Source organism: Phyllostomus hastatus, unplaced genomic scaffold (assembly GCF_019186645.2).
Source record: "Phyllostomus hastatus isolate PE091 unplaced genomic scaffold, TTU_PhHast_1.1 phas_contig_38, whole genome shotgun sequence".
Lineage (NCBI taxonomy): Eukaryota > Metazoa > Chordata > Mammalia > Chiroptera > Phyllostomidae > Phyllostomus > Phyllostomus hastatus.
The window spans coordinates 7,860,339-7,885,292 of record NW_025333869.1 but is presented as its reverse complement, the minus strand read 5'-3'; the positions used below and the strand labels follow the sequence as shown (position 1 = coordinate 7,885,292).

General features: G+C 44.6%; 1 protein-coding gene across 1 annotated transcript in view; it reads right to left on the bottom strand.

Moving 5' to 3' along the window:
• DRGX (dorsal root ganglia homeobox) overlaps nucleotides 1–24,696 on the bottom strand; it is a 29,403-nt gene extending 4,707 nt beyond the window's left edge. The window contains exons 1-6 of the mRNA XM_045842350.1: nucleotides 24,571–24,696; nucleotides 24,046–24,160; nucleotides 19,737–19,834; nucleotides 18,694–18,795; nucleotides 15,602–15,780; nucleotides 15,408–15,520 (exon numbers count right to left, since the gene is read on the bottom strand). Of these exons, the coding sequence (XP_045698306.1) occupies nucleotides 15,408–15,520; nucleotides 15,602–15,780; nucleotides 18,694–18,795; nucleotides 19,737–19,834; nucleotides 24,046–24,079 (526 nt within the window). The 5' untranslated portion in view covers nucleotides 24,080–24,160; nucleotides 24,571–24,696. The remainder of the gene's footprint in view (nucleotides 1–15,407; nucleotides 15,521–15,601; nucleotides 15,781–18,693; nucleotides 18,796–19,736; nucleotides 19,835–24,045; nucleotides 24,161–24,570) is intronic.
• Between the last annotated feature and the right edge of the window lie 258 nt (nucleotides 24,697–24,954).

Sequence of the window (24,954 nt, the reverse complement as noted above, 5' to 3'; positions counted from 1 at the left end):
ACAGGGGCAATGGAAGCTAAGGTTTAATGGAGTCAGGGTTTCAGTTTGGGAAGATGACAAGAGTTCTAGAGTTGGAAGTGGTGTTGGTTGCACAACAATAAGAAAGTATCTAGCATTTTTGTACTTAAAATGGTTAGGATGGTAAACTTTATCTTACATGGGTTTTACCACAATTAAAACTAAACTAAAATAAAAAATAAATTCTTAAAAATAAAGTTGAGCACATTTTTTAAAAAAGACTTCACATCAAGTTTATTAGAAAAAAAATGAGGCACACCCAAGGCTCTCGAGACTTCTTTATGGCTCCTCCAGTAGGTGAAGACTTTTAAGGCCCTTCACCCCAGCAACATACTGCCTTACCTTCATGGGTTGACACCCTCAATCCACTCCACTTGCCATGTCTTTGGCTAAGGGAACATTGCATGATTTTTACATATGCATGGAACCAGCCTTTGTCCCAAAACTCTGCACAGGGCCAATTGGGTGGGTATTTCTACAGCAGGGCAGAAGACCCTGAGAGATACACCCAGGCCAACAAAATTCTTTTGGATACAGCCCATCACAAGTGTCACCCTCTTTCCTCTTCTACACCCCAAGTCTGAACAGCAGCTTAAGTGTCCATCACAGAGGCTGATGCTTATAGATGGACTCCTAAACATCTAAACAGTCACATGGAACAATGCTGAAAATGAACCAGTGAGAGTCACTTTCTCTTCATCCTATCCTTACCTGAATGAGAATACAGATTTTCAGACCTAGAATATTGATAGGGGCAAGACTGAGAGAGGCAATCTATACAATAGACAAGATCAAAGGCAAACAAGAAGACAAATCTAAGGCAATGATAGTTATCAAGGAAAACTGTAAAGTCTGTGATCTGTGCCCAGGAATCCAATTGTACAGAAGGGGACATGGCTCAGCGATAGAGCATGTGGTTAATATGACTTCACAATAAGCTCACTGTGACAAAATTTGGTCATGGTTGCCTTAACAGAGACCGAACCTGTAGGAAAAAAGGAGGATAAATTTCTTTTCCTTTCTGTAATGGTCAGGTCATCAGAGTAAAAGGAGAGAAGGAAAGGGAAGAAGGGAGGGCAGGGGGGAGAAGGGAGGGAGGTGTGAAAAGAAAAGAACTGGGATGATTTAGCTGATTTTACTCCAGGGCACAATGGATATGAAGTAACAGCTTCTGGCTATCTTGCTAAGTATGGAAGGTGGGATAGAAGCAATGGATGGAAGTAAGAGTAAGCGGGGTTTTCTTTTTTTTACCATCAGCATGCTATTCATATACAGTGGGTTTTCTCTGGGAGTGATGTGTTTGTGGTCATAATACCCTGAAGACCCCTTGACGTGATGTTGTACAGAAACTTTATACACAGTATGGACTGTAGTAGACAAGTGTTTAAATCCCTTTCAACACAAAAGGAATAGTTTTAGAATATGTGAATTACAAAGCTGAATTTTTCTTCCAACTTTAACATACGTTTTCGGAATTTCAATGATTGAAATTAAATATAAATTGTTCTATAACCAGCATCTTTCTAACTCCCATAACCATTTTTAACAAAGAAAAAAATATTTCAAAAAATAGGATCTTTATAAAACTAACTCTTTTTTTTTCTCCATAATTCACAATACCAATAGCATCACCAGATTTCTCCATATGTCTTCTGCCCAAACAACTTCTGGACACTACTGAAAACCAGAAGCAATAAAATGGAGTTGTATCCTCTGTGATACTCAGGCCAGCAGGGGAATAAATAGTTACCAATTGAAAACCAGATGCCAAAACACATGCACTTTGCCTGTGAAAAGCATACTCAAGGCCCTAACCAAGTTCTTAAAGATTGTTCCGATTGCACTTCTAACATAAATTGTTTGATTTACAAGACTGCTACAACCTAGAAAACAATGTGGCTGCCAATGGCAGTCATATTGATGGGTAATATTGAGAAAAGAGACAAAAATTTATAAGACAGCAAAAACTCAGAATGTACAGTAGCCAGGCTCCGTTTGGTATAGGACTAGCACAGCAGTACAACTCAAGATGGCCTGATGTCAACACTGGCAAAGTCAGGACCTGTCACAAGTGACAATGTTTGAAAGGGCCTTGAAAAGCACACCACATATGCCACTGTTAGTGATGGGGCAACGCTGAGTCAGCCAAAAGAGAGGCTCAGCACTTTTTTTTTATTACATCAGGGAGGTAACAAAGATGTTTTAGAAAACTTTGGCCCCAAAACCAAGTCATCATAATCAAAATCCTATCAAATGAGAGTGATGTCTCTGGGGTAGGAAAGCTGGTGCATCCTGCTGAGGTGGGAGGAAGTGGGCTTTGAACTTTGGCTGCTGGCTCCACCATTACAGTCATGGGGCATCTATCCACCTTTCCAAGTTTTTCTTTCTCACCTGAGAGAGGTGCCTAGGAGAAATTCTATAAAGCATCAGGTACTAAGTCCTCAAACAATTATTACTTCTATTAACCCCATACAAATTAAAGGGCAATTCTAAATCACAACTCACAGTTTGTTCCAATTACTAACTCGTTTCAATAATCAGCTGAAGAACTCGATTTGTTCTGAGCACCACCCCAGAGTCCACCCAGGAAAAGCAGTGAGATCTGCCACAGAAAGTGACTGTGCCGTGTGTGTCCTCACCAGTCTTGCTCCTCCCCCCTGCATTACGCACAGTTCCCATGTTCCCATGGCTATACTGGTTCCTTCGTGAAGACCTTCCTGTCTGACAAAAAAGTAAAATAATTTATTCTGCCAATAGAATTTTCAGGGATAAGCCAAACAAACTTTAAAAGCTTCATGTTTTAATTACTAGGTTTCTAGATTTGGGATTGTAGGGTTTTTTTTTTTAAGCAATTGAAAAGCTATAATAATGAATGGGCTCAAAATTAAATTAGCTACAAAGGAAGTCATCCTAGAATGGCACATAGCAACAAAAAATTCTGAGTAACCTAACAGTCAAGTTATAGTCACCCAAACAGAACACCGTGAGGCTATGACAAAACTATATTATATACTTAGTGCCATGAAAAAAAAAATAATAAAATATTAAGTTTAAAAAGCAGGGTACCATGGACGTGAACTAACAGGGAAATGAGGATGAGAGGGGGTGTGCAGGACAGAGGAAAATAAAGGGGGGGAAATGGTACAACTGTAATAGTATAATCAATAAGATATATCTTAAAAAATAAAATAAAAACAGTAAGTAAATGTGATCGCCTTTGGTATGATATATATGTGTAAATACCTATGTATCCATGTATATATAATACATATATACACATAATATATATGTATATGTATAGCCATGTACCATATCCATATGTGATCATAAGTGCATATGTACACCTATAAATTTATTTAGAAATAGAAAATATTTATAAATTTAAATGTTTTAATTTAAAATTTTAAAATTTCCAAGTTATGAAATATACAAATTTATTAGAGATGTAAACTTATAAATGGAAAGAAAACAAATGTACCAATACCAAATATTCACAGTGGTTGGTTCTGAGTACTAAGTTATGAATGACATTAATATTTTTCTTGTGTTTCATTGTCTTTTCTACTCTCTCTAAACATTTCTTTAAAAGGGAACTCACTGACTTCAAACTCTTTTTTGTGACTCATGATTCCCCATCTCCTTTTATTCAGATGGTGGGAATAGAACAGAGTGCCACTGAAATTGCTAAAGAATAAAGATGTTCTCAGCACCCTGCTGAGACTCCATGACTGCTAATCGCTTCAGTCTACACTAGAGTTATTGATGGGAGCTCCATGGAAAATCCACCAGAAACATTTGGTCCATTTTCCATTCTGTGGAGTTCGAAGTCAGTGAGTCTGTTTGCATGGGGTAGCCCAAAAGACAAAAGGCCACAACTTCTTCCATCTACCCCACCAACATGCCATCACCAAAGTCTGTGACGGACCCATCTGGCTACTAAATGCAGCCTGAAAATTGTATTATTTGAAGAATGTAATACCTCCTGACACTAAATTAAAACACACAATTAGATTTCCAATAAGTTACAGCAAATTCTGCTGAATTGATCTAATCAGCCTACATTCTTATATGACATCATGCTTGAAAGGCTTGGCCTGAACATAAATACTTAATGTAATAAATACAGTCTGAAATATTTTATCTCCTTGGAAGTTTAATTGATCTACTACAGAGACTGACAGAAAAAAATTAAGTTAGTTCTGTCTCATCTCTGTGATGGCACATTTTCTCCCTAGAGGCAAGTGAGCTGCAATTTTTGTTATAGGTAGAGCTCTCACACACGGATTTCTGGTTGAATGTTCAGACAAAGGGTACAGAATTGAACAAGGAAATGGATGTGTGGGTTTATGAAATGCTTAACACAGATGATGTAGCTCATTGTTCTTGCTTTATAGTAAAACAAATAAAAAATAAACATTTTGTGAATCATAAAATATGTTTTATGACTCACAAGGAGCATTTGAATGGGAATATTGGTACAATGCCAACAATATTTAAGCATAGATTTTTAGATGCTGTGGCTAAGTGTGCTTACCAATAATCAAACTCACAACAAGGTCAAATTCACGTCCAGACATCTTCTACCATGGAATTCCTGAAGTACTTCTCCTGTCTCTGTTGGGTGATTCTTATTGCCTTTTGACCATGAGTTGTTTATTTTTGTGCCCAACTTGCCTCCCAACCTTGCCATAAGTGCTCTTTGCCCATCTTCACCCCACACTCCAGATCCCAAAACTAAAATGTCCCATTTGGTACACAACAATACTTGAAAATTTGGGAAAGGGAGAAAGGGAGGGAGGGGCTAACTTTCCTGACCGAGTCGGCATATTTTAGTTCCACAAAGTTGCTATTTCCCAGGTTCCAAGTTTCTTAATACTCCATGGTAAGGAAAATTGTAGTGCTGACAAAGTTACCCAATCTGCTTAATGCCAATCTCTTCAGGTTAATTTGGCAGGTTATTCTTGTGGAAGTGATGCTAAATCCCACCTCTGTCTTTATTCCAGGTATAACTGTACATCCACTGTCCTGACATCTGCTCATTCACTCAGCAAATACTCCTTGGTGGGAGTGGGATCACCAACCATTCCTTTTGCTGTGATATAGTCTGAGGGCCAGCATCAGGCTCCCATTTCAGCCTGAGTGTCTCTGAAGGGGCAAACAAATAATGACAGCACCAAGATCCAAGGACCTGGTGCAACCAGAGGAGCAGCAGGGACATCAGTCCTGGGCAGTCCAATACCAGTGAGCACTGCCCACTTCTGTCAGCAGCAGCCAGAACTCAAATGGGCAGGTGGCTCCTCTTGCTGCCTCTGGGCCCAGGCCAGAAACCTCCACTAAGCTCCCTGCACTCCAGGGCCCCATTGATTAGCAGGAAGAGCAAGCCCATCGGCACCCATAGGATGATCCAACCACTTTTCTTGTAAACCTAAACCTAATCACCATCATAATCCTAACAATAATCACCAGCAACTATGAGACACTTGGATGTGCCAGGCACAGATACACACCCTATCAACCACAGGCACTATTGGGGATGGTCATATTGATCCTCATTTCACAGATATGGAGACCAGGGTCCACCTTAAATTGAACCTATAAAAAGAGGAAGACGTTTATTGGCCATGGCTGGTCTGACTCTGGAGCCTGGGCTCATCTCAAGGCCACACTATCCTCCTCTCTCAGAACGATGGTTCCACGAACCTTTCTTTAGCATACCAGCCCTGCCTATCTCAGTGCCTTTGCTCACGCTGTCCTCTCTGCCTGGAGTGCTTGTGCCCACTGGACAAGTCCTACACTTCCTTCAAGCCCAACTCAAGCATCTCCTCTGGAAAGTCTTTCTCACTCCCCAGAGTTTACATGTCCTTATTGGCCTCTATGAGAGCAGATGACTATGCCACGTGATACGGAATTTTTTGTTGCCCTATTTGTCTAAGCTTATCCCCAACCTGCAAGCCCTTTAGGCATGACGGGTCTAATTTTTCACCAGATACTCAGCCTCTGGTTCAGAGTCACACAAAGTGGGGTTCTTAGTGGGTGCTGTGGAGAACAGAAGGTCCCAGTAGTTTCTGGGGTCCAGTAGGTGGCCAGTGGTACAGGGCCATAGACTGGAGTCTCCCAAGTGAGGCCTGTGTTCCAGGCCTAGACCAGTATGACCTTCTTTTCTTCTTTACCCAAACTCCACTACCTTTTATTCTGTACGAAACTCTGTGTTAGAGGCAGAAGTGAGTGACTTAGAAGGATCTAGCAGTGACTCAAATACTTCCATTTCCCTGAAAAGTACTTATAAGTCAAGACTGGGAAGCATGGTAGGTTCAAACACAAGTACACCAATTCATGTCATGAAGCCAGAATATCCTTGATATCTGTGCCAGTTAGTCTCCAAAGAGAGCCTTCAATGAACCACCCTCGCAGTATTCACAACCAGATGCAGTCCCCTTCACTTGAGTCTGGGCTGGCTCTGTGACTGGCTTTAATCACTAGAATGCAGTGAAGAAACAATTGTTCTGAGAGTAAGCCTTAAGAAGGCCTACCATCTCTGCTTTTATACCCTTGGAGGCCAGCCACCATCTAACCCCTTCCTACAGGCTTGCATTTGGAGAGAGAGCTCCCAGTCTCCTAGCATCCCTGTCCAGGCACCAGACACAGAGGCAATCCCTTATATGGACCAGCCCCAGCTGCTATCTGACTCAACCTCAGGAGACCCAGGCAAAGCAGCAGCAGCACTGCCCAGCTGAGCCCAGTCAGTCCTCATACCAGGAGAGATAATAAAAGAGCTGGGGAGCTCTGCTACTGATCTTATTATACCAAGTTTTAGGGTAAATTAAAATAATACTAAAGGTGGAATGTATATTTTTTAGAAAAAAAATCACAAAGCAATCTCCTCATGATCAAAGATGCAAAAACCCTAAAGAAAATATTAGCAAACCAAGTGCAACTATCTATAAAAGAGATAACTTGTCATATCTAATTTGGGTTTATTCCTGGAATGCACAGCTGGTTTTACATTAAAAAATTAATCAGTGTAATTTACTGTATTAATATATTGAGAAAGAAAAATCATGTGATCATCTCAATAGCAGCAGAAAAGTATTTGATGAAATTCAACATCTACTCATATGCATGATTTTTAAAATAATAATTAAACAAAAACTCTTAAAAAACTAGGGCAAAAAAAAAATTTTTAGTTCATACTAGGTATCTAGAAAAAAAGACAGCAAACACAATTGTGAGACCCTGAGAATTTTCCCATGAGATCAAGACTAAGACAAGGATTGGTCACAAAGAGCATATATTGTATGATTCTATTCATATAAAATTTCCACAATAGCAACTGCAAGGTGTCCACAATCTATAGAGACATAAAGATTAGTGGTTGCCTGGGTCAGGGGATTTGGAGGAAATGAAGAGTGACTGCTAATAGGTATGGGGTAATGAAAATGTTCTAGAGTTGATTGTCATGCTCATTGCACAACTCATTAAATATACTAAAAAATCATTGAGTTGTCCACCATAATGGGTGAATTGTATGTTATGTGAATTATATCTCAATAAAGCTATTATAAAAAATAGAATAAAGTAAATAAACTGTTACCACCACTTCCATTCAGTACTGTACTGGAGCTTCTGGCTGGCATAGTGAAACAAGAATTTAAAAAATGGATTGGAAAGGTAGAGACAAACTGTCTTTATGATCTGATCTGGTAAGTAAGTTATCATAAAGAATCTACAACTAAACCTCATTATATAAATCAGTCTTGCAAACATATGCTGAGCCAAAGAGGACAGACATGAAAAATACATATTTTATGATTCCAGTTATATGTATGTTATAAACATATTATATATGTACATATATAAAGTTTGAAAAGGTCAAGACTAAACAATGGTGTTTCAGAAAGCCTACTTAGGAGGTTGCCAAAGATATACTTATGTTTCCATAAAAGCAAAGGATTTAATTTAGGGGGAGGAAAGTGATGGGAGTGGAAAGGACCACAGGGATTCAGGGATTTTGGGGGTGTAGGCAAAGTCCTTGACAGTCTATATAGGTACTTAAAATCATTCATTCATCCATTCATTCATCATTAATGTGTGTTCTATGAAATGTTTCTAATGATTATTATATTTCACAATAAAGCAGTTTTTATATTTAAAATTATGTTTTTTAAAAAATCACAACACTAAGGGAAAAGTGATGAAAGAGGAATAGGGGCATGCGGAACAGTCTCAGAGGGCTCAGAGAAGGAAGAGATCCCTGGCTCTGAGTTTCACCTTGGTGGGTAAATGTTTATTAGCCAATAAAACCCTTGTAGTCTCAGAATATGAACACTTTACCCTGGCCTGGAAGCCCAAGGGCCAAGGAAACGTGAAACACACAGGGCATGTTCTTGGCTACCTACAGGGCCTTGCTCTCAGGAAGGACATAGCCAGACTCTGTCTTAGCAGTGCACGCCCTGTCCCTCTCCTCTCCTGCCCTCACAAATGCAATGCAAGCCCAAGACTGCCTCTCTGATTGCTAACATCCACTGAGCACAGTTGCATGTCAGCACCAAGGGAGGTGCCTCACATAGCATCTGCCTCAGTTCTCACAGTCTCCAAGGCCTGGATTGACCCGGCTCAGCCATGGAGGACAGGTATAGCCAGAATTCCAGGTGCAGCCTGTCTGCCTCAAGGCTCCACCCACCCCAAGCATTATTTGGGACAGCTGAAGCCACCTCCCCTCCCTAGGAGGGAGATGGAGAGGGGAGGATAAGAAGAGGTCAGACCTCATTCCCTTGTTCTGCTGCTATTCTCTTACCTCCAGCCTAACTCCAGGGAGACACACCAGGGACTGAGTGGCCCCACAGGCACCCCTTGCCCAGTAGACTGCCCCACCCTTCCTCCTGCCTGCTCTGTTTAGGGAAAGTCAGCCATGATATCTCTGCCCAGCTACAGAGATGGGCTATGACTCAGGTTTTGAGTGTGGACTGAGCAATGAAAGCTCTTCCCTGGCAGCTATATTTAGTCTCCACATCACACCCAGCTCTCAGAATCACAGGTTAGAGACAGCCAGACTACGTGCACCAGGGAACAGGCCTCCGCTCACTGTAGCTCTCTTGCCCCCAACACACTGCCCATCCTATGGCCAGTACTTTCCCTGAATAAACCCTAGCACCTCCCCTGCCCATTAATAACCTCCTCTGTATTAACGAATTGTGAACACAAGGCTGGCCATTAAGACAGCTTGAGGAAATTCTTTGTGTTGCTTTTTGTCTGGACACTCACCATTGTTATACAAACTCTCTCTGCATGGGGTAGGATCCTGCTGCCTTTTTATTTGACAGTTTCCATGGCACAGCCAATCATGGAACATACTAACTGCATGCCTGGCTGGGATGAGTCCTCTCTGACCAGCCCAGAGTGCAAAGCACACGGTAACCTGCAAAGCCCCAGGGAAGGACTGGGTGCCTTACAAGGAAATCCCACCAGGGACAGGGAGGAACCCCCGTCACTGCTAAAAATTGGAACAGTGGGAAATACAATGAACAGGTGAATGTCAGCTGCAACTATGTTCAGAGAAATGGGAGGAGTCTGGGAGAAGCAGACATTTCATTGAGTCCTTTACAAATGAGTGGGACCCAGTAACTTGGAAATAAGAATGGAGAATCTGGTTAATATAACTAATAGTGTTTCTTGAGTACCTCTAATGTGTATATACTAAGGGCCTCACATGTTCTAACTCATGTGCTCTCATTCATTTCTATGAATTGAGTTCTAGGATGATTAGATCTCCACTTTATAGAAGAGGAAGCAGAGGTAGAGAATTCCAGTACTTCTCAACACTTACATGGCTAGAGAATGAAGAATGAGGATTCACACAGGCAGGCCACCCAGAGTCCTTGCTTGAAGCCACTGTGCTAGTTAGCTGCTTGATAATTAAAGGATAATTAAAGGCAAAACCCCCCACAAGTGCCTGATTTTCATTACCTTGCTCTCTTCCCAGTAGGCAGATTCCTGGCCTGAGATAGCCAGCTGCCCCACTTCCTGATGGGGCAGCCTGATGTCCATCTAGGGAACTGTGCATCAAGAGCCTGGAGGCTAGCCTGACACACTCTGCTCCCTGTGGAGCAGACTCCCTGTGGGAGCACTCTGCTTGACCAGCCACTCCAGGAGGGTGCTTCCCCCACCTCCAACCCTTCTCTGTGCCTGAGCAGCCCTGCTGACCTCTCCAGACATTTCCCTCAGAGCACAGGCCGCTGCACACCCCAACACTGAGAATGCTGTGAGAGCAGCCTCAGCACTGCTTCTCAGACCCTGGCCAAGCTGGAGGCCCTGGAAGCAGAGCACACCCCCCAGCACAGAATAACAGTGCTGTGGCCAAGGGCAAAGTTCCACATCTCTGCCATAGCCCCCTGGCTGTAGGCAGAAACACGAAATCGAGTCTGCGGCTTGTGCTATGGCAGTTCGAAGTTAGGCAGATTGTCCAAATACAAAGTCATTCCAGTTTGATCTTTATTTCTCCCACTCTCCCAATGCTTCTTTGCCTCAGGCCCCTGCTTGCAACAGATATTTTCAAGGAATCAAAGTTATTCTAATTTCTTAAGAAAACCATAATTCAGAGTGTCCTGTTGCTGACTTCTCAGTCTGTGTGCTAAAACTCAGCAAAGTGGCTGCTCCCCTTCACATTTTCTGGGTTACTTTCCCTCATGATCTGAAGATTTTAAAGCAGATCCTAGATACACTGTCATGTTCTGGACCACTCACAGAGCTGACAGGGCCCAGCCTGCCCACCCCACTCATCTGGGAGGCAGGGCTTGGCATCGCCACGCAAGCAACTCTGTGCTCTAGAGTCCAGGGGTTGGGGCCCCCAGAGCATGTATCTGTGCCCCTGATTTGCCCATGCCTGTTTTTTTCTCCCCGTAGGGCTACCTGCTCAGGAGCTGATAGCCAGTATTCCAAAAGTACTCCCAGTTTCAGAGCCCATTCAAAACCAAATAATTTCTAGGGACTGAATTTGAATTCCCATAAAACTACATTAAAGGACCTAAGGACTTCAAGGATCACTACTTAAAAAACTTACAAAACTGTAACTCAGTGAACCTCAAGTTACCCCACAAACACTCCTGGATACTCTCTCAGTATGTCTCAGGCAAGGACTTCACATCCGTTATAACAATGCCTAGAACCAAAAAAACAGAACTCCAACATGAATCCCTTGAATTTGTAAGTAGATGTAATGCTGCCCAAGCCCTAAGTTCTGGGACTACCAGCTGGGGTGCTCCAAATGCCCCTGGGAGAACTAATCCCACACCAGGAGTCCTGCATTGTTCTCACACCCTGGCTGGGTGCTAGTACAGCTGGCAGACTCAGCTTGGTCCCTCAAGTCTGGGCTAAAGACAGGTCTATAGCCTCAGGGGAGCAGCACCTAGAGTGAGGTCTACAGTGAGGCCAGCACCTTGGTGACACTCCTAGAATACTTGCTGTCTTCAGTCCAGGGATATGTCGTCCCTCTAGGACCACAAAGTCTAAGCAAGGGGACACAAGCACTGGTTTGGATCTGGGAACTGAAAATCACTTTGATTTATTTCTTTGGATATTTGCAGGTTGCCACAGGCCTGGAGGAGTGGATTAAAATCTCTGGCTTGGAAGGGGCTATGGTAGTCAGCTCACATTGGTCTTGGTAGTCCTGGGTGAGTCTCATAGCTGTGGACTCATAGCTGTCCTCACTTGCTGGGGAGAAGCAGAGTCAGGATCCAAGGTCCCTACCAGCAGTGCTCATTCAGAGGAATGAATGAAAAAATGGTGTTGGGAGGAAGGGGCACATCAGGATCTTGTGAAGAATAGCCTAGACCACAAAGGGAAAACCTCGCTGAATAAATGATGTGTTAGCAAGTGATTCTGCCTCCCTGAGCCTTAGTTTCTCAGTTGTAAAAAGAATGATGAGCTTAGAAGCCCAGAAGGGTATCTTCTAGCACCATCTGCATGAAGCTTCTCCCAGCTAGCTAAAGCAGTCGCCTAGTTGTCCAGCAGCTGCTGGGATGTTCGGATCACAGAGAAGAGCTTCGCTGAGGCACCAGCTCTGCCAGCATCTGCCTTCCCAGCCACCTCTGAGTGTGCAGTTAAAGTGAGGGAGGCCAGGTCCCAGCACAGAGATCACTGGCACTGAGCCAGATCCTGGAAACTTGAGGTTGGTCCTCCACTGGGCCCAAATTGGGCTATGTACTTAATTTCTGTTGCTTGGGGAAGTGACAAGATGTGGGCTGTAAAAGCCAGAAGGCCATCCTGGCCACAAGCCACTTTAAAAATATGCCACGAAAACCACTGAGTGTTAAACCCAGGGGTGTTTATAACCTGACTTGCAGGTACACATTTCTTACCCCAGGTCCAAGGCAGAGGCTGCATTCCCCAAGCAACTCTCCAGGGACTGCTGGGCTCACCTGGTCTGAAGTTGGGCTGTGCTGACCAGTGGACTCACGGGCAGCACCAGAGACTTTCAGCTCAGAGTACCTGCCTTCCGGAAGTGTCACCACATGGGGTCAGGCACTTTTAAAATGCAGAGCTACTCCAGCTGATGCCAGCTGTTATCTCAGAGTAACCATGTAACCATGGAGCCCCTCCTGTAAATCCTGCTTTAAGAAGAAAATAGAAATACAACACAAGACCAGCTGGCAAAGCACGGAGGAGGTTTTCAATAACTGCTTATTTTCCTCCCTTTGCTGTGTGACTTAGCTTACCAGCTGTTCAAAGAAGCCAGCTAGGAATGGGCCATGGTAGTGACAGGAACAGGATGAGCCACTGCAGGGGAACTACGCTGAGGGGAGATCCAAGGAGAAGCTATGTCCATAAGCAGTAGGACACAGAAAGCAGAAATGAGAGCAGGCAGAAGAAAACCCCCTCTTCCAGAGCATCAGGCCACAGGCTGGTCAGATCAAAGATGCTCCACTTTGGACCCAGAGACTTAGAGGCAACATTCGAAAGATGGGACTATTTCTAATAAAAATCAGGATTTCCAGTTTCATCAAAATTTAATAATTCTGGTGATGCTGCGTCCCCATTCCCACTAGCCACAGTCAGCTGGCTTGAGTAACAGTGGACCCTTGAATGGTAAACGCTGCCCAGTCCATTTCATCCCCGCCTTTGCCCAGTCTGGATCCCTGGATACCTTTTACCATGTTCCTAAAAGGATTGTTTCTGACAAAAGAGCAGTGTGCCTTTTCCCTGAGCCTCTCTCAAAAGAGGAATAATGACAAATAGACCAAGAGGGCCACATTTTTGGAGAAACGTGAGCAAGAGCTCATTTGCATTGGGGAAGCAAAAGCAATGCCTACACGTGCTCACTTCACCCACTGCCTGCTGGATCTGGAAACATCTGCATGTGTCATCTGCCCCAGTATGCCTGTCCCCCTGACTACAATTAGGAGGAACTTCTCACAGGGACATGCAGGCTGCCCAAGCAATGCCACCACAGTGCACAAAGATGTTCCCTGGTTTGGTAAGCATACTGTGATTTCCGTCCTCTGCAGGCTCCTGAACACACCAAGCCCCCACTCCTGTGGCAAGGTAGCATCAAAGGAAAGTGTGTTTCCAGTGATTCAGGTACTGTGCAGACCCCTTGGAGTCAATGAGAAAGGCTTCAGGAAGGGCCAGGGGTGTGGGAATGAGGGGAGGAAGGAGGGCTCACAGTTTTACTGGCCTCTCCCTCTAGTCCCTGCCTCTGTTCTGGGTCAGGGTGTTGGAGACACAAGTCCCTGCTATGTCTCCCTATCACCACTGACCTCAGCCTTCCTCAGATGCTGCCCTGCCCTACCTGCCCAGCAGTGTGCCTCTCTAGACCACTCTTCAGTCACCACAACCTCTGCCAGGACCTTAGCTAGCTTGGTTAGCCAAAGATCCCCACAGGTTGCCACAGCAAAGAGATGTGGGAATCACTTCCAATTCTGGAGTGGGCAATCAAAGAACATTTGTAAAAGAGAAGGTTCCTCTCAGGAACAGAACTAACCCTCACCAAAGCAGAAAGGATTCAACAGGCAGATACAGGACTGCTCCTCTAGGTTGACCAACCAGCTCCTTGGCTGATACCCAAGTCCCACTGGTAATCTCCTTCTGGAAGCCCCTTCCAGTTGGCTGACTCCACCTCTGTGGAGTTCCCTATCAGCCTATTATGTCCTGTGGATATGTCCTAAGGACAGTCTAGGCAGGGCTCTATGTGGCCTCTAGAATAGGCAGCCACTGTAGCTGAAGGAAGTGCTAGGAGGGTGCAGGACCCAGAATTGGATGGTGCCAAGCCTCATCCACTTATGACCAGCTAGCTGAACCACCCAGAAGTGGCTTCAGGCTTCGGACCTCCATATCCTACATTGGAAAATCTAAATCCAGAAGCATGACATTCAAGTCCTTCAAGCTCTGGCCCCTGCCAGGCACTTCCACCTATGGACACTCTCCCATGGACACCCAACATACCTGCCAGTCTCTAGAAAAGCCTGGTTTTCCACCCTCAACACCCCCACCTCTGCCCCACATTATTTGCATGTGCTATTCCCTGTGCCTGCAATGCCTTTCTCACCCTTCCTGAGGCTCCATCATCCATCATCATGAATGAATGTCCTCAATCATTCCCCAGACTCTGACACAGGACAAGCAGGGAACACCCTGGGGGGCCTGTCCCACCACTTATTATCAGGAAAAAGCCTACAGTGGCACCTGTACCCCCACCTCCCAGACCCCTGTCATAGGCAAGGCCCCAGGGAAACACTAACACTGATTCCCCCAGACCCTCTCTGGGACCCAGCCCTGCTCCTGGCCAGCACAGCAGTCTGACCCAACATAGGAGGAGTAGATTTGGAGCCAGGAACTGAGAGATGACATTGGATGGGCCCATTAGTCCAGCAGGGGTACCCATAAATCCCTAAGGGACAGCCCACAAGTGTTCCTTTCTCTGAGCCTGACAAAAATGTTCCACATGGTTTCCATCTTCCAGACAGCAGCCACCGAGAAGAGCAAATTTTGGAAAACCACAAATCCAAACAATGACAACCTCTGACATCAGGAATTTCTGGGGTGGGAAGATGGGCAAGTTCTACATATGGAAAGGGGCCTCCAAGCTGGGAAGACTGCCCTTCACGGGCCTCACCTGTGAACTACAAGTGAGTTCCTAAAACTGTTACCTATGACCAGAAGCAATAGTGAACAAAGAGCAGTCACTTTGCAATGACCACACCTCTCAGACCTAGGTGCATTCACCTTAGTTCTCAGGCCATGTGGAAAACCAGCAAGATGGCATATGTGGAAACTGAACCTGCCTGTGACTGACAGAAGGGGAAAAGATGTTGCACTAGCCTGAGGTGCAAGGAAAGGATGAGAAAGGTCAATCAGACAATCTCAGGATTCCCAGAGTTCAGCAGAGCTAAACTTACCTTTCAGGGAGGCAACATGTGACAGGGCCTGGGCATATGTTGCTGTATTCAAGAGGGTCCCCGGCAAGCAAGAGGGAAAGAAAGGTCCTGTAGGAGCCACTGTTCGCCCCAGGCTAGCAGAGAAAAAAATCACATGAGTTCCCGACCCTGTGTACCCACCAGCCCTTCAGACCCAGGAATCCATCCAGCCTTACCTCTGCTGGACCTCCAGGGCCTCCTTCTTGCTCCGGACTTGGTCCCCAGGAGGTGGGGAATTGACATTTCTCACAGGTGGTGATGTTACCTCTGCCATGGACTCCTTGGATCCTGGCTCCTGGTCAGAGGCCCCTCTCTCTGTTTTCCTCCATTTGGCCCTTCGGTTCTGGAACCAAACCTGAATCCCCAGTGGAAAAACACATACGACAGAGGGAGAAAGTCAGACAAGAGAAGGAAACCAGAATGCAAGTGCAAATGCCTGGACCCCATGCCCTGTCTTCATGGCTCACCTTGCAGCAGCAGGCAGGCAGGCAGAGGCACGGCCTCCCTTTGCCAAGAGATCAGCCAAAGTAGTGCTCTGAACTGCAGCTGCAGACCCATAAACAGGTCTGGAGATCAGTGTAGAAAACATAGCAGGCATTTTTTAAATGAGTGTTAAATCATAGAAAGTACCCACATGCATTTCCTAGTAAAGGTAAAAGTGTTGTTTTGTGTAAATTCTCAATGCATGTGAGTACAATTATTTGATGTGAAAATATTTCCTGGCGTTGGAGGGGGGATCATCTAGCCATTTATAAAACACTGTTCTGGGGTTTTCTCATCCAAATACTCATTCATACTTCCATCATGTTTGTCCTGAGCACCTGAGTGTATCTGACCTAATACTTGTGATTAACTCTGAAGTCATCTCTTGCACATCATGATAAGTTCATGACCAGCAGCCCAGTACACCCATTAGAAACCTTGATTCTGGAGTCATTTCTGGTCTAGAATTCTGAACCCTGGTGAATCTTCTTTAGAGTCCAGTGCAGTCCTATGTGGTAGGCAGTCCAACTATCTCCTCCACTTTACAGATGAGAAATCTAAGCACAGGATGTCAATTAACTTGCCCAAGGTCATTCAGTAGTTTGAAACCCAGTGGCTTCACTAGGAGTCATGATCCAAACTGGAGGTAATAATAGTGGCTACCCCCAGCATTAGTAGGAAGATTAATGCAGAGATGCATGAAAAACCTGGTGCATAGAAGTCCATCACTAGATTAACATTAGTTAATGTTTTCATCTCTGCCATCCTCAGGTTAGGGGATAGCTTATGATTCACCTGTTCTAAGTACCTTCTTAGAGGCTGGTGTAGAATTCTTTAAGCTGTGGAAAGCAAGACTGCATTTTTGCAGGACAGTCTCGTGGCAACTGGGCAGCCCAGGCCTGAGGTTTTTCCAGAGGTCAGTGAAATCCTGCTGCTTTTTATTCCATCCAGCAAAACCTCTTCTCCCTTCTCCTAGGAGATAATTCCTAGCTTACAAAACAATACTTGGTTAGACCTCCCTCCTATTCTAGGGACATCTTTTCCTCCTGCCCAGGAGAGCACCTGGGTCCCAAGGCTGAGCCCTCTGATAGGCACTGCACCTCCGAATTTTCACTCTCCTTTATCAGGCTTCCATTCTCTTTTTAATCTAGTTGGCTTTTAATTGCACATACCAGCAACCATTGAATAATGATTTTATCTATATTCTAAATTTAGGGCAGTTAAATGCAAAGCAAAATGCAGACACTTTCTTGCGTCTTAATTGAATGAAGGTCACAGCTATGACAACATTTAATTGAGCTATTTTTCATTATCATATTTTAATGACTTTGCACTGACAGTTCGCCTGCTTCTGAGGAAAGAGCATGATGGAGTCGTTTATTTCCCTATTTAGTTATTGTTTGACAACATCAGCTTCGATTAAGACCCCGCTTTATAGAACATTAATCATATTTGAATGAGCAAGCTATGTAAATGTAAACACATCTCCCTTCCCGCCACCACCAAAGCCTGAAGCCAATGTCCCCACATGGAAGCTCACTAAAAAATTGCTTCACAGCCATTGTCTGTTTGCATAATAGCCAACAACAGCCTCAACGACAATTGCCAGCTTTAATTGTCACCACCCCTATCTCACCCTTGCACCTTTCAGGGAGAAGTTATGATCTTCCACTTCTGAATGCTCAATAATTGTGTCATTTATCTCAATTTGCAGTTCAGTCTTTAGGCAGCTATTGGCAAGCTGGCATTAAAAAAAGAAAGGAGAGACTGCATCCTGGCCAAAGGAGATTTTCATTTCCAAATAATAATCAGTTTAATTTGCCCACATATGACCAATGATTCATGTTCAGATTTAATAATCAGGATCACATAATCTGATTATAGGGGAAATAATTTGTTTACAACCCCCAATTTACTGCTCAGAATTCCATTATCTCTCTTCAGCCATTGGTTTTTAAGAGATACTAACATGACCCAGGGGAACTGAAAGCAAACTATTATATTTTCTACAATTAGATCTTTGCATAGTCTTAACCCCAAGCCCCTACATAAAAAAAGAACAGAAACAGCATGGAGGAAACCCCATAAATAAAATGAATATATAATTGTGCTCAAAGAATAGCTTGCTTGGAGAGGCAGTGCTGTGGATCTGTGCCTCCTGTGCTCAGGCACATCTGCTGGGCTCAATGGGTTTGTGCACTTAAACATAATCACCCTGTAGCTTCTAAAAAGAAATGCTGCTCAGAGACAGTCATTGAAGGCCATGTTCATTTCTGCAGCAGCCCTTTCACTGCTGCTGTTTAAAGATTTTTAAATTGCACATGTTCTTCAGATTCACTTCTCTAAAAGTGTCCACATGCTGGGGAAAAGTTGGACATAATGCAATTTCTGGAAAGCAGATCCTAACCCTGTTCCCATCTGAAAATACAGTTCTCTGCAATTGACCGGCCTTAGCCCAGAGTGGTCAGAGCTGCTTTGAGAATAGCATCTCAGCTCTTTTTTTTTTTCCCAAAGCAAGGAAATGGATGTGCATTGATGTAATTTAGTACCTTAGAGACGCGGACAAATTAGTGTAGAACATTATCACTAGTTAATTATGAATGACCGATTAATCAACCTAATCTAATATTCCACATTATGTTGATGTTATTAAAGTGCATCATGAAAATGACAGATAGTCTTCATTTGCTTTCTTTCGCCAAATGTGCACTCTGCAGTCATGATGTCAAAAAAAAGTTTGCCAGTTTTAATATTAGGGAGTTAAATAATTGAACAGAAGGCTCACCTGCACTCTGGCTTCTGTGAGGTTTATTTTCATAGCCAGCTCTTCTCTGGTGAATACATCGGGATAGTGCGTCTGGGCAAAAACTGCCTCCAGAGCTTCCAGCTGGTAAAAGGAAGAAATATTTACTGGTGAGAGGTTGTGACGAGGTGAGAAGAAGCAGACATATATTTCAAATTCGCTAAGAGTGGTGAGGAAGTTGTTTCACAGATCAAATAGGGAAAGGAGAGGGAGAAACGAGCTGTTTGAAAAGATCCCATGGAATTAAAATTTCAACCGCTGATAACTTAGGAGCTAAATCTTGCTAACAACCTCAAAGTTCTCCCAAGAAGTAGAAATATGAAGAGAGGGGCAAATATTTACATACACTTACATTTAAATATATTCATAGGAATCAAAATGGAAGAATAGCCTTATGAACTAGAGTCATCCACCCAGCATTCACCATAGGGCCAGGAGAAGAGAACCAGTTTGAAGCTGCCCTGTGCATCAACCATACAGAAGCTGCATAGGTGTTTGAGTCACCTTTCTGACTGTGCCAGTTTGCTCTAGAAGTTGAACATATCTTAAAAAATGGGCCCAGGTCCAGGAAACACAGTACCAGGATTCTAATCACAGCCCTTCCATTTATGGGCAACAATATCTTCTACAAATCTGTCATCTTCTTGGGCCCCAGCCTTCTCATCTACCTACCAGGAATAAGAATGTGCCACTTGCCTTCCTCAAAGGGTTATTTGAAGATTCAAGTGGTATCACTGATGTTAAAATGGCCCCCAAACTATCAACCATAAGTGAATGGGAGCAATCATTGCCTCTTCACTTTCTATCTGGGATCATAAAGTCAAAATCTTCTGTCCTCTTCCCAAACAAATTCCTTGACACAAAAGTTGTTTAAGAAAAAAGAAGATATACTTAACATGATCAGCTGGCCTTATTTGAAAAGATGAAGAAGAGCTGCTAAAACTCCTTTTCTTTTTCTCTTTTCTTTTCTTTCCTTTTTTTTTTCAAGAAACAGCTAACTTTCAGAAAAAGAACATCATCATTACCTGCTGAAGAGTGAATGTTGTCCGGTTCCGGCGCTGTTTTCTGCGCAAGAATCCATCATCAAAATCTCCGGTAGGGTGGTTGCCAAAAGGTGCAGTGCCTGCTGGGAGCAAACAGGATCAACCTGAGCAGATGGCCCCCCAGTCTTCATACACCATGCCCTACTACATAGGCTCATTTGGAGGCAATAACTCATGCCCTCCAGATAGAACCCTGGCCATTCCAAAGCATCTTCCTCTGTTCCTCTTATTAACCCCCTTCTTTTCCACTCTCTTGTGCTCTCTCTCTCTCTCTCCCAATAACTTATGACTCCAGGCCCAACTATGCCTATTTCATAGGGTGGGTAGTGACCTTACTTCCCAAGACAGCCAAGTTCTCTTCTTGAAAAATTCTGGACTCGGGCAGGAAGGGTCACTGGCTTGAGATGAAGCCTTCATCTGACCTCCAGCTCCCAGCAGCACTCTTTCCAATGCACTTCATTCCCTACCTCAGACCCTGTTGTTTTCCTTTTGCTCACTTGTTAGTCTACTTGCCTGTGTTTCCATAAACAACAAAGGTTAAAAGCTGAGGGTTGAGAAGAAAAAAAAACACCAAAAGCTTTTCATAGCACTTCCCTCCTAGAATTTCAGGAGACCAGGAGGTAAGAAATTTATAAATAATATTAACTATTGTTGGTCACAGCTCATCAGCATCATAGTGGATATGTTATATAGATGTTAATAAACAAGAGATCTTCTCCAATAGTCATTATCCTGAATTCCAAGCAGATTTACACAGGGCCATTCTCAAAGAGCACCCCACCCTCTTGCCAGGTTCATAAAGAACCCACTGCTTCTACTGCCCTGAAAAGAAAGGCATCCTTTCCATTGTCCTCCCAGCAGCCTCCAAAGCTCCTACAAAGCCAGAACAGACTCTGGCCCCAAATGTGCATTCAGATCATTTTCCAAATGTGTGCCATTTACTTGACCATCCAAAATGACTTCTTAGGAAAACAAATGAGCAAGTTCTCATTAGCCAGTGAACACTGTACCTGCCATGGGCTCTGATCTCAGAATCACTGCCCCTTTAGCATTAGGAGCAGGCAAGCCACAGTGCCAGGACCACATGCCTCAAAAGGACCTAAGTCCCAAAGAAGCAAGATCCTCTAGGCTTTTAAAAATCCCATCTACTAAAGGGAGTCTGCCCTATTATCATACTCTACCCTTCAGTGCCACGTCCTCTGCCATAATGCCCCACTCTCTACAGAAGCCTACATCTTCTTGTCCAAACTGCATTCTTCTTCAAAACCCTAGTTAAAAATATTTCTCTCCAGATCATTGGAAACTTAAAAGAGCATCCTCACAGTAGCCTTATTTCCATTATTTTGCAGAATACGAAACTGTTTCCTTTTGAAACAAAGAACTTGACTGGTGAGAATGGGATGAAATCTCCAAGGGTCTCCAATCACAATCAGCCTCAGTCTTTTAATTTAAATCTGCTGCTCCACATTGGTTCATCTTGTATATACATAATTCCTTAAGTGAAATACTGCATGTCAAATTGAACCCTAAAAAAGGCTGATGTTTCATCAAATTAATAAGAACAAAGATTGACCACCTAATAGAAAAGACAAAAATGTGAGAAGCTTTTTACTTAAAAGTAAGTAAAATGGTCAATAATGCTATGAAAATGTTAAACCTTGTTGATAATTAAACAAAACAGAACAATTAACTACTATTTCCACCATATTGTTTGGCAAAAAGTATCAGAGGTATCATGATACCTAGTATAGATATGAGTGTAATCAAACATGCATGCCATTTACCTATTTGTAGTAGCATCTATTGGTATAGCCTTTTAGAGGGTAATGACAATTTTCATAAAAAATTTAAGTGTACATACAGGCGTTTAATCTATGAATATACTTTTAAAGGGTGACAAGGTGAGAAGAATGTTTTTGGCAGTAAGGCAATTAAAAAAAACTGGAAACAACCAAAGTTCCCATCAGTGGATACTTCCTATACAGCATCTGATGGAATATTACACAGCTGTTTAAAAGAAGTCATTACATCTATATACATCAGCATGGATATTATGTATATTATGCCATGATAAAAGCAAAGTCTTGAATGATGTGTCACTATGATCTCAGTACAAATAAAGCATAACACATACAAAGAAAATTATATAAATGAGGTCAAATACCTGTTTTCCTTCAAGGACTCACAAGAAACCCACAATAGGGAGTGCCTTCAGAAGAAGAAGTGAAGGGGTGTTACACTTTTCAATGTATAGGTTTCTGTTTAATTTCTTAAGCAGATATATGGAGTAATTTTTCATTTAATATCAGAAAAATTATCTGAGAAGTGAGATTATAAACCATACTGTGCTTTCTCAGTTACGCCTCTCTAGACTAATAAACAATAAAAATTAAAAAGCCGATAGGCTTATGTTCCAAAAGTCTGGTCTCAGCCTTTCCATCTGCAGCAGATCACATCCACTTAAGCACCCCTTTCTGCAAAAACTGGCTTAAAAACACATCTGCAAAACGATTCTAGAAAAGGTTTTTAAAGACCTATTTCCTTTTCTCCTGATTATAGCAATCAGAGTCAGCATCCAGGTAGGATGTGCCTGGGGTGTGGAAGAAGAGGTAAGCCGACTGAGCTGAGCTGACAGCAGTAAGCAGCTCAGTGTGCTGGGGCTAGAACAAATAACAGGCTGGGCTAGAACTCTCTTTAAGTGGCTTCTGCAACCCAAGCTGCAGACAAGGTTTTCCCCTTAAGTCATCCACGCAATCCCACACCTGCTAAATACCCCAAACCCCAGCCTCCTCAAATTTGACTAGAAGGGTGGGCCACTGGGTATCAATCAGTCCAAACTCAAAATTCAGAAGTGAAAGGAATCTGTGTCTACCACATATTTGGAGGGTGTCCCTCCAGGCCTGAGGTACAATGTCAGGGGATATACCTCTGTGACCTTTCATAAAGCCAGTCACCATAGGCCATTGAAGGTAAAAGATGGTGAAATACAGGCAAGTGGCTGGCCTTTCCTCCTTAGAAATGCTGACCAAGCTGGCAGGTCTTAAACACATGTCCTCATTAGTCCCCTCTAGAAAATCCTACTGAACTCTTGAAAGCTTCCTTGGTAAAAACATAAACTTCTGCAATCCTTGTGTGGTTGGCCAACTGAGGCTCAGCCAGTGCTCAAGGTAACTTGGAGCAAGAGGGACAAGCATCTTCTGATGTCCTAGGTCCCTCAGTGTCTCCCCACCTTTATCCTGTCCCATGCCTCCCTGGATTTCTTTGCCTCCAAAATTCTTCCACCCACAAATAAATCAAAGGAGTAGGTTGCCAAAGACAGGTACTGGTATTACTCCCACAGTTATAGACATCCTTCTGTCCTGTGGCTGAGACTACTGCTCTGAGGAGAGTGCTGGTAAAGAGCTAGAGTGTGCTGCTTTGCCTTTGCCAGATGCATGCTAATCCTCCTTTGTGTGGAGGACTCACTCTTGGGAATTTCTAGGACCCTCTCCACCCTGGGGGTACCAGAGATCCAAGCTGCCCTGTTCTCACCTACCCCCACCTAACAATCCAGTGTGCAGACCACACCAGGGATCCTGAAGTGGAATTTCTTCTAAAGCCTGAAGACCCTCAAAGACCCAAAATCCTGGCCATGGGGCTGCCCCTGAGAGCAAGGAGTAGCTAGCATTTGAAGTCAGAAACACAGGGAATCACAGAGATGAAGCCAAATCAGGGCACCTGTGCCGGGGTAGGGCAGGGCCACTTGGCTCTGGCTCTTGGCTCTCAGAGGCCACAGTGGCTGGGAACAGATGTCACCTCCTCCTCCACCCCCACTCCCCCAGAAGTATTGCCCTGTGCCAGAGTGAGAGCAGGCAGCAATGGGTCATTCAGGCTCATCGTCTGACCCAGGACAATTCCAGCCAACTCCCTAGTTCACCTTGGCTTTTGGGGATGTTGGCAAAACACCGTGAAAGATTGATGCGGCCCCCTGGGTGGCTGGAAAGCCGGGGGTGGGGGGCGGGGACCGATTAGAGGCGTGACACCAGCATCTGTGCTGGGAGGACCCTGCCGATCCGTGTGGCAAAGCCCGAAGCCGCTCAGCTCAGTTGGAGAGAGAGGTGAGAGGCAGGTGGCGACGGGGCGAGAGGCCGGAGTCGGATACTCGGAGGGAGCCAGGGGCGCCCCTACCCACTGTCCAGTGGCTGCACCTTTGGCGGGGCGGTACCCAATAACCCGCCAGCCCCACTGTCGCTTGGGTCCGTTCTGGCAGGCTCAGCCTTTTCGGAGCTGCCCGGGAGCGGCGCTTACTCACCCTCAAGCTGTGGCGGACAGTGGAAATAAAACATTCCTGACGGCCCGATCTTCTGGACGGCTGGGACTCGGGAAGGTGACCGCGGGACCGACAGGCGCGCCTGGCTTCGGCCTGGCTGCAAAGCAAACAGCGATAGTCTAAGTCTCCCTCTACCCGGGACCTAGTCTGGCCCCGAAGCACACCGGGAGCTCCCCGCCGGAAAACCCCCTCCCAACGTCCTCAGCCCACTGTGGGAACTGGAGGGGAGGTGGCAGTGCCTTTTCAAATCGAGTCCCCGCGGGATAGTCCTTCAGTTCAGGTCCACCTCCCCGACAGCTGTGCTCCCACCCTGGCCCCAATAGCAAACCCACTCAGTTCCTGGCTCTCGAGGATCCCCTGCGCAAGCGCTGCACCCAGGTCACTGCAGCCTGGTCCGGCAAACGCGCCAGGCCATCTGGACGAGCGGCAGTCCAGGCCAGTAAGGCACAGCGGAGCCCGCAGGCCTGGTGCGCTTGGCCGGGTGAGAGGGTTGGGAGCCGGGCGTACCTCAGCGGGCGGCGGGCGAGGAAGGCGGAACGTGACTGCCTCCGGTCCGAAAGCGGGTCTCGACTGGAGACGGGCGGGGCTCGGCGCCGCTGGCTCCCACAAGACCAGAAAAGTGACTCGGGAAGTGGCCAGATGTCTTGCTGTCTACAGAGCGCACCGCCGCTCAGCACTCGCCTTTATAAACTCACGCATAATTGGCCTTAATCTGATTATTTCCAGCGCTGTCTACAGCGAATAACTTGGATAGGTCTATTGGGCCTTACAACTGGCCCACGTGGTGTTTAAAAAAAAAAAAAAGTCCTTTCTGAGTAAACACCAGGAATCTTTTTCTTCTTTTAAAAGAGAGTAGTTAACAACCATCACTCCAGCCCACCCCCAAAAGGC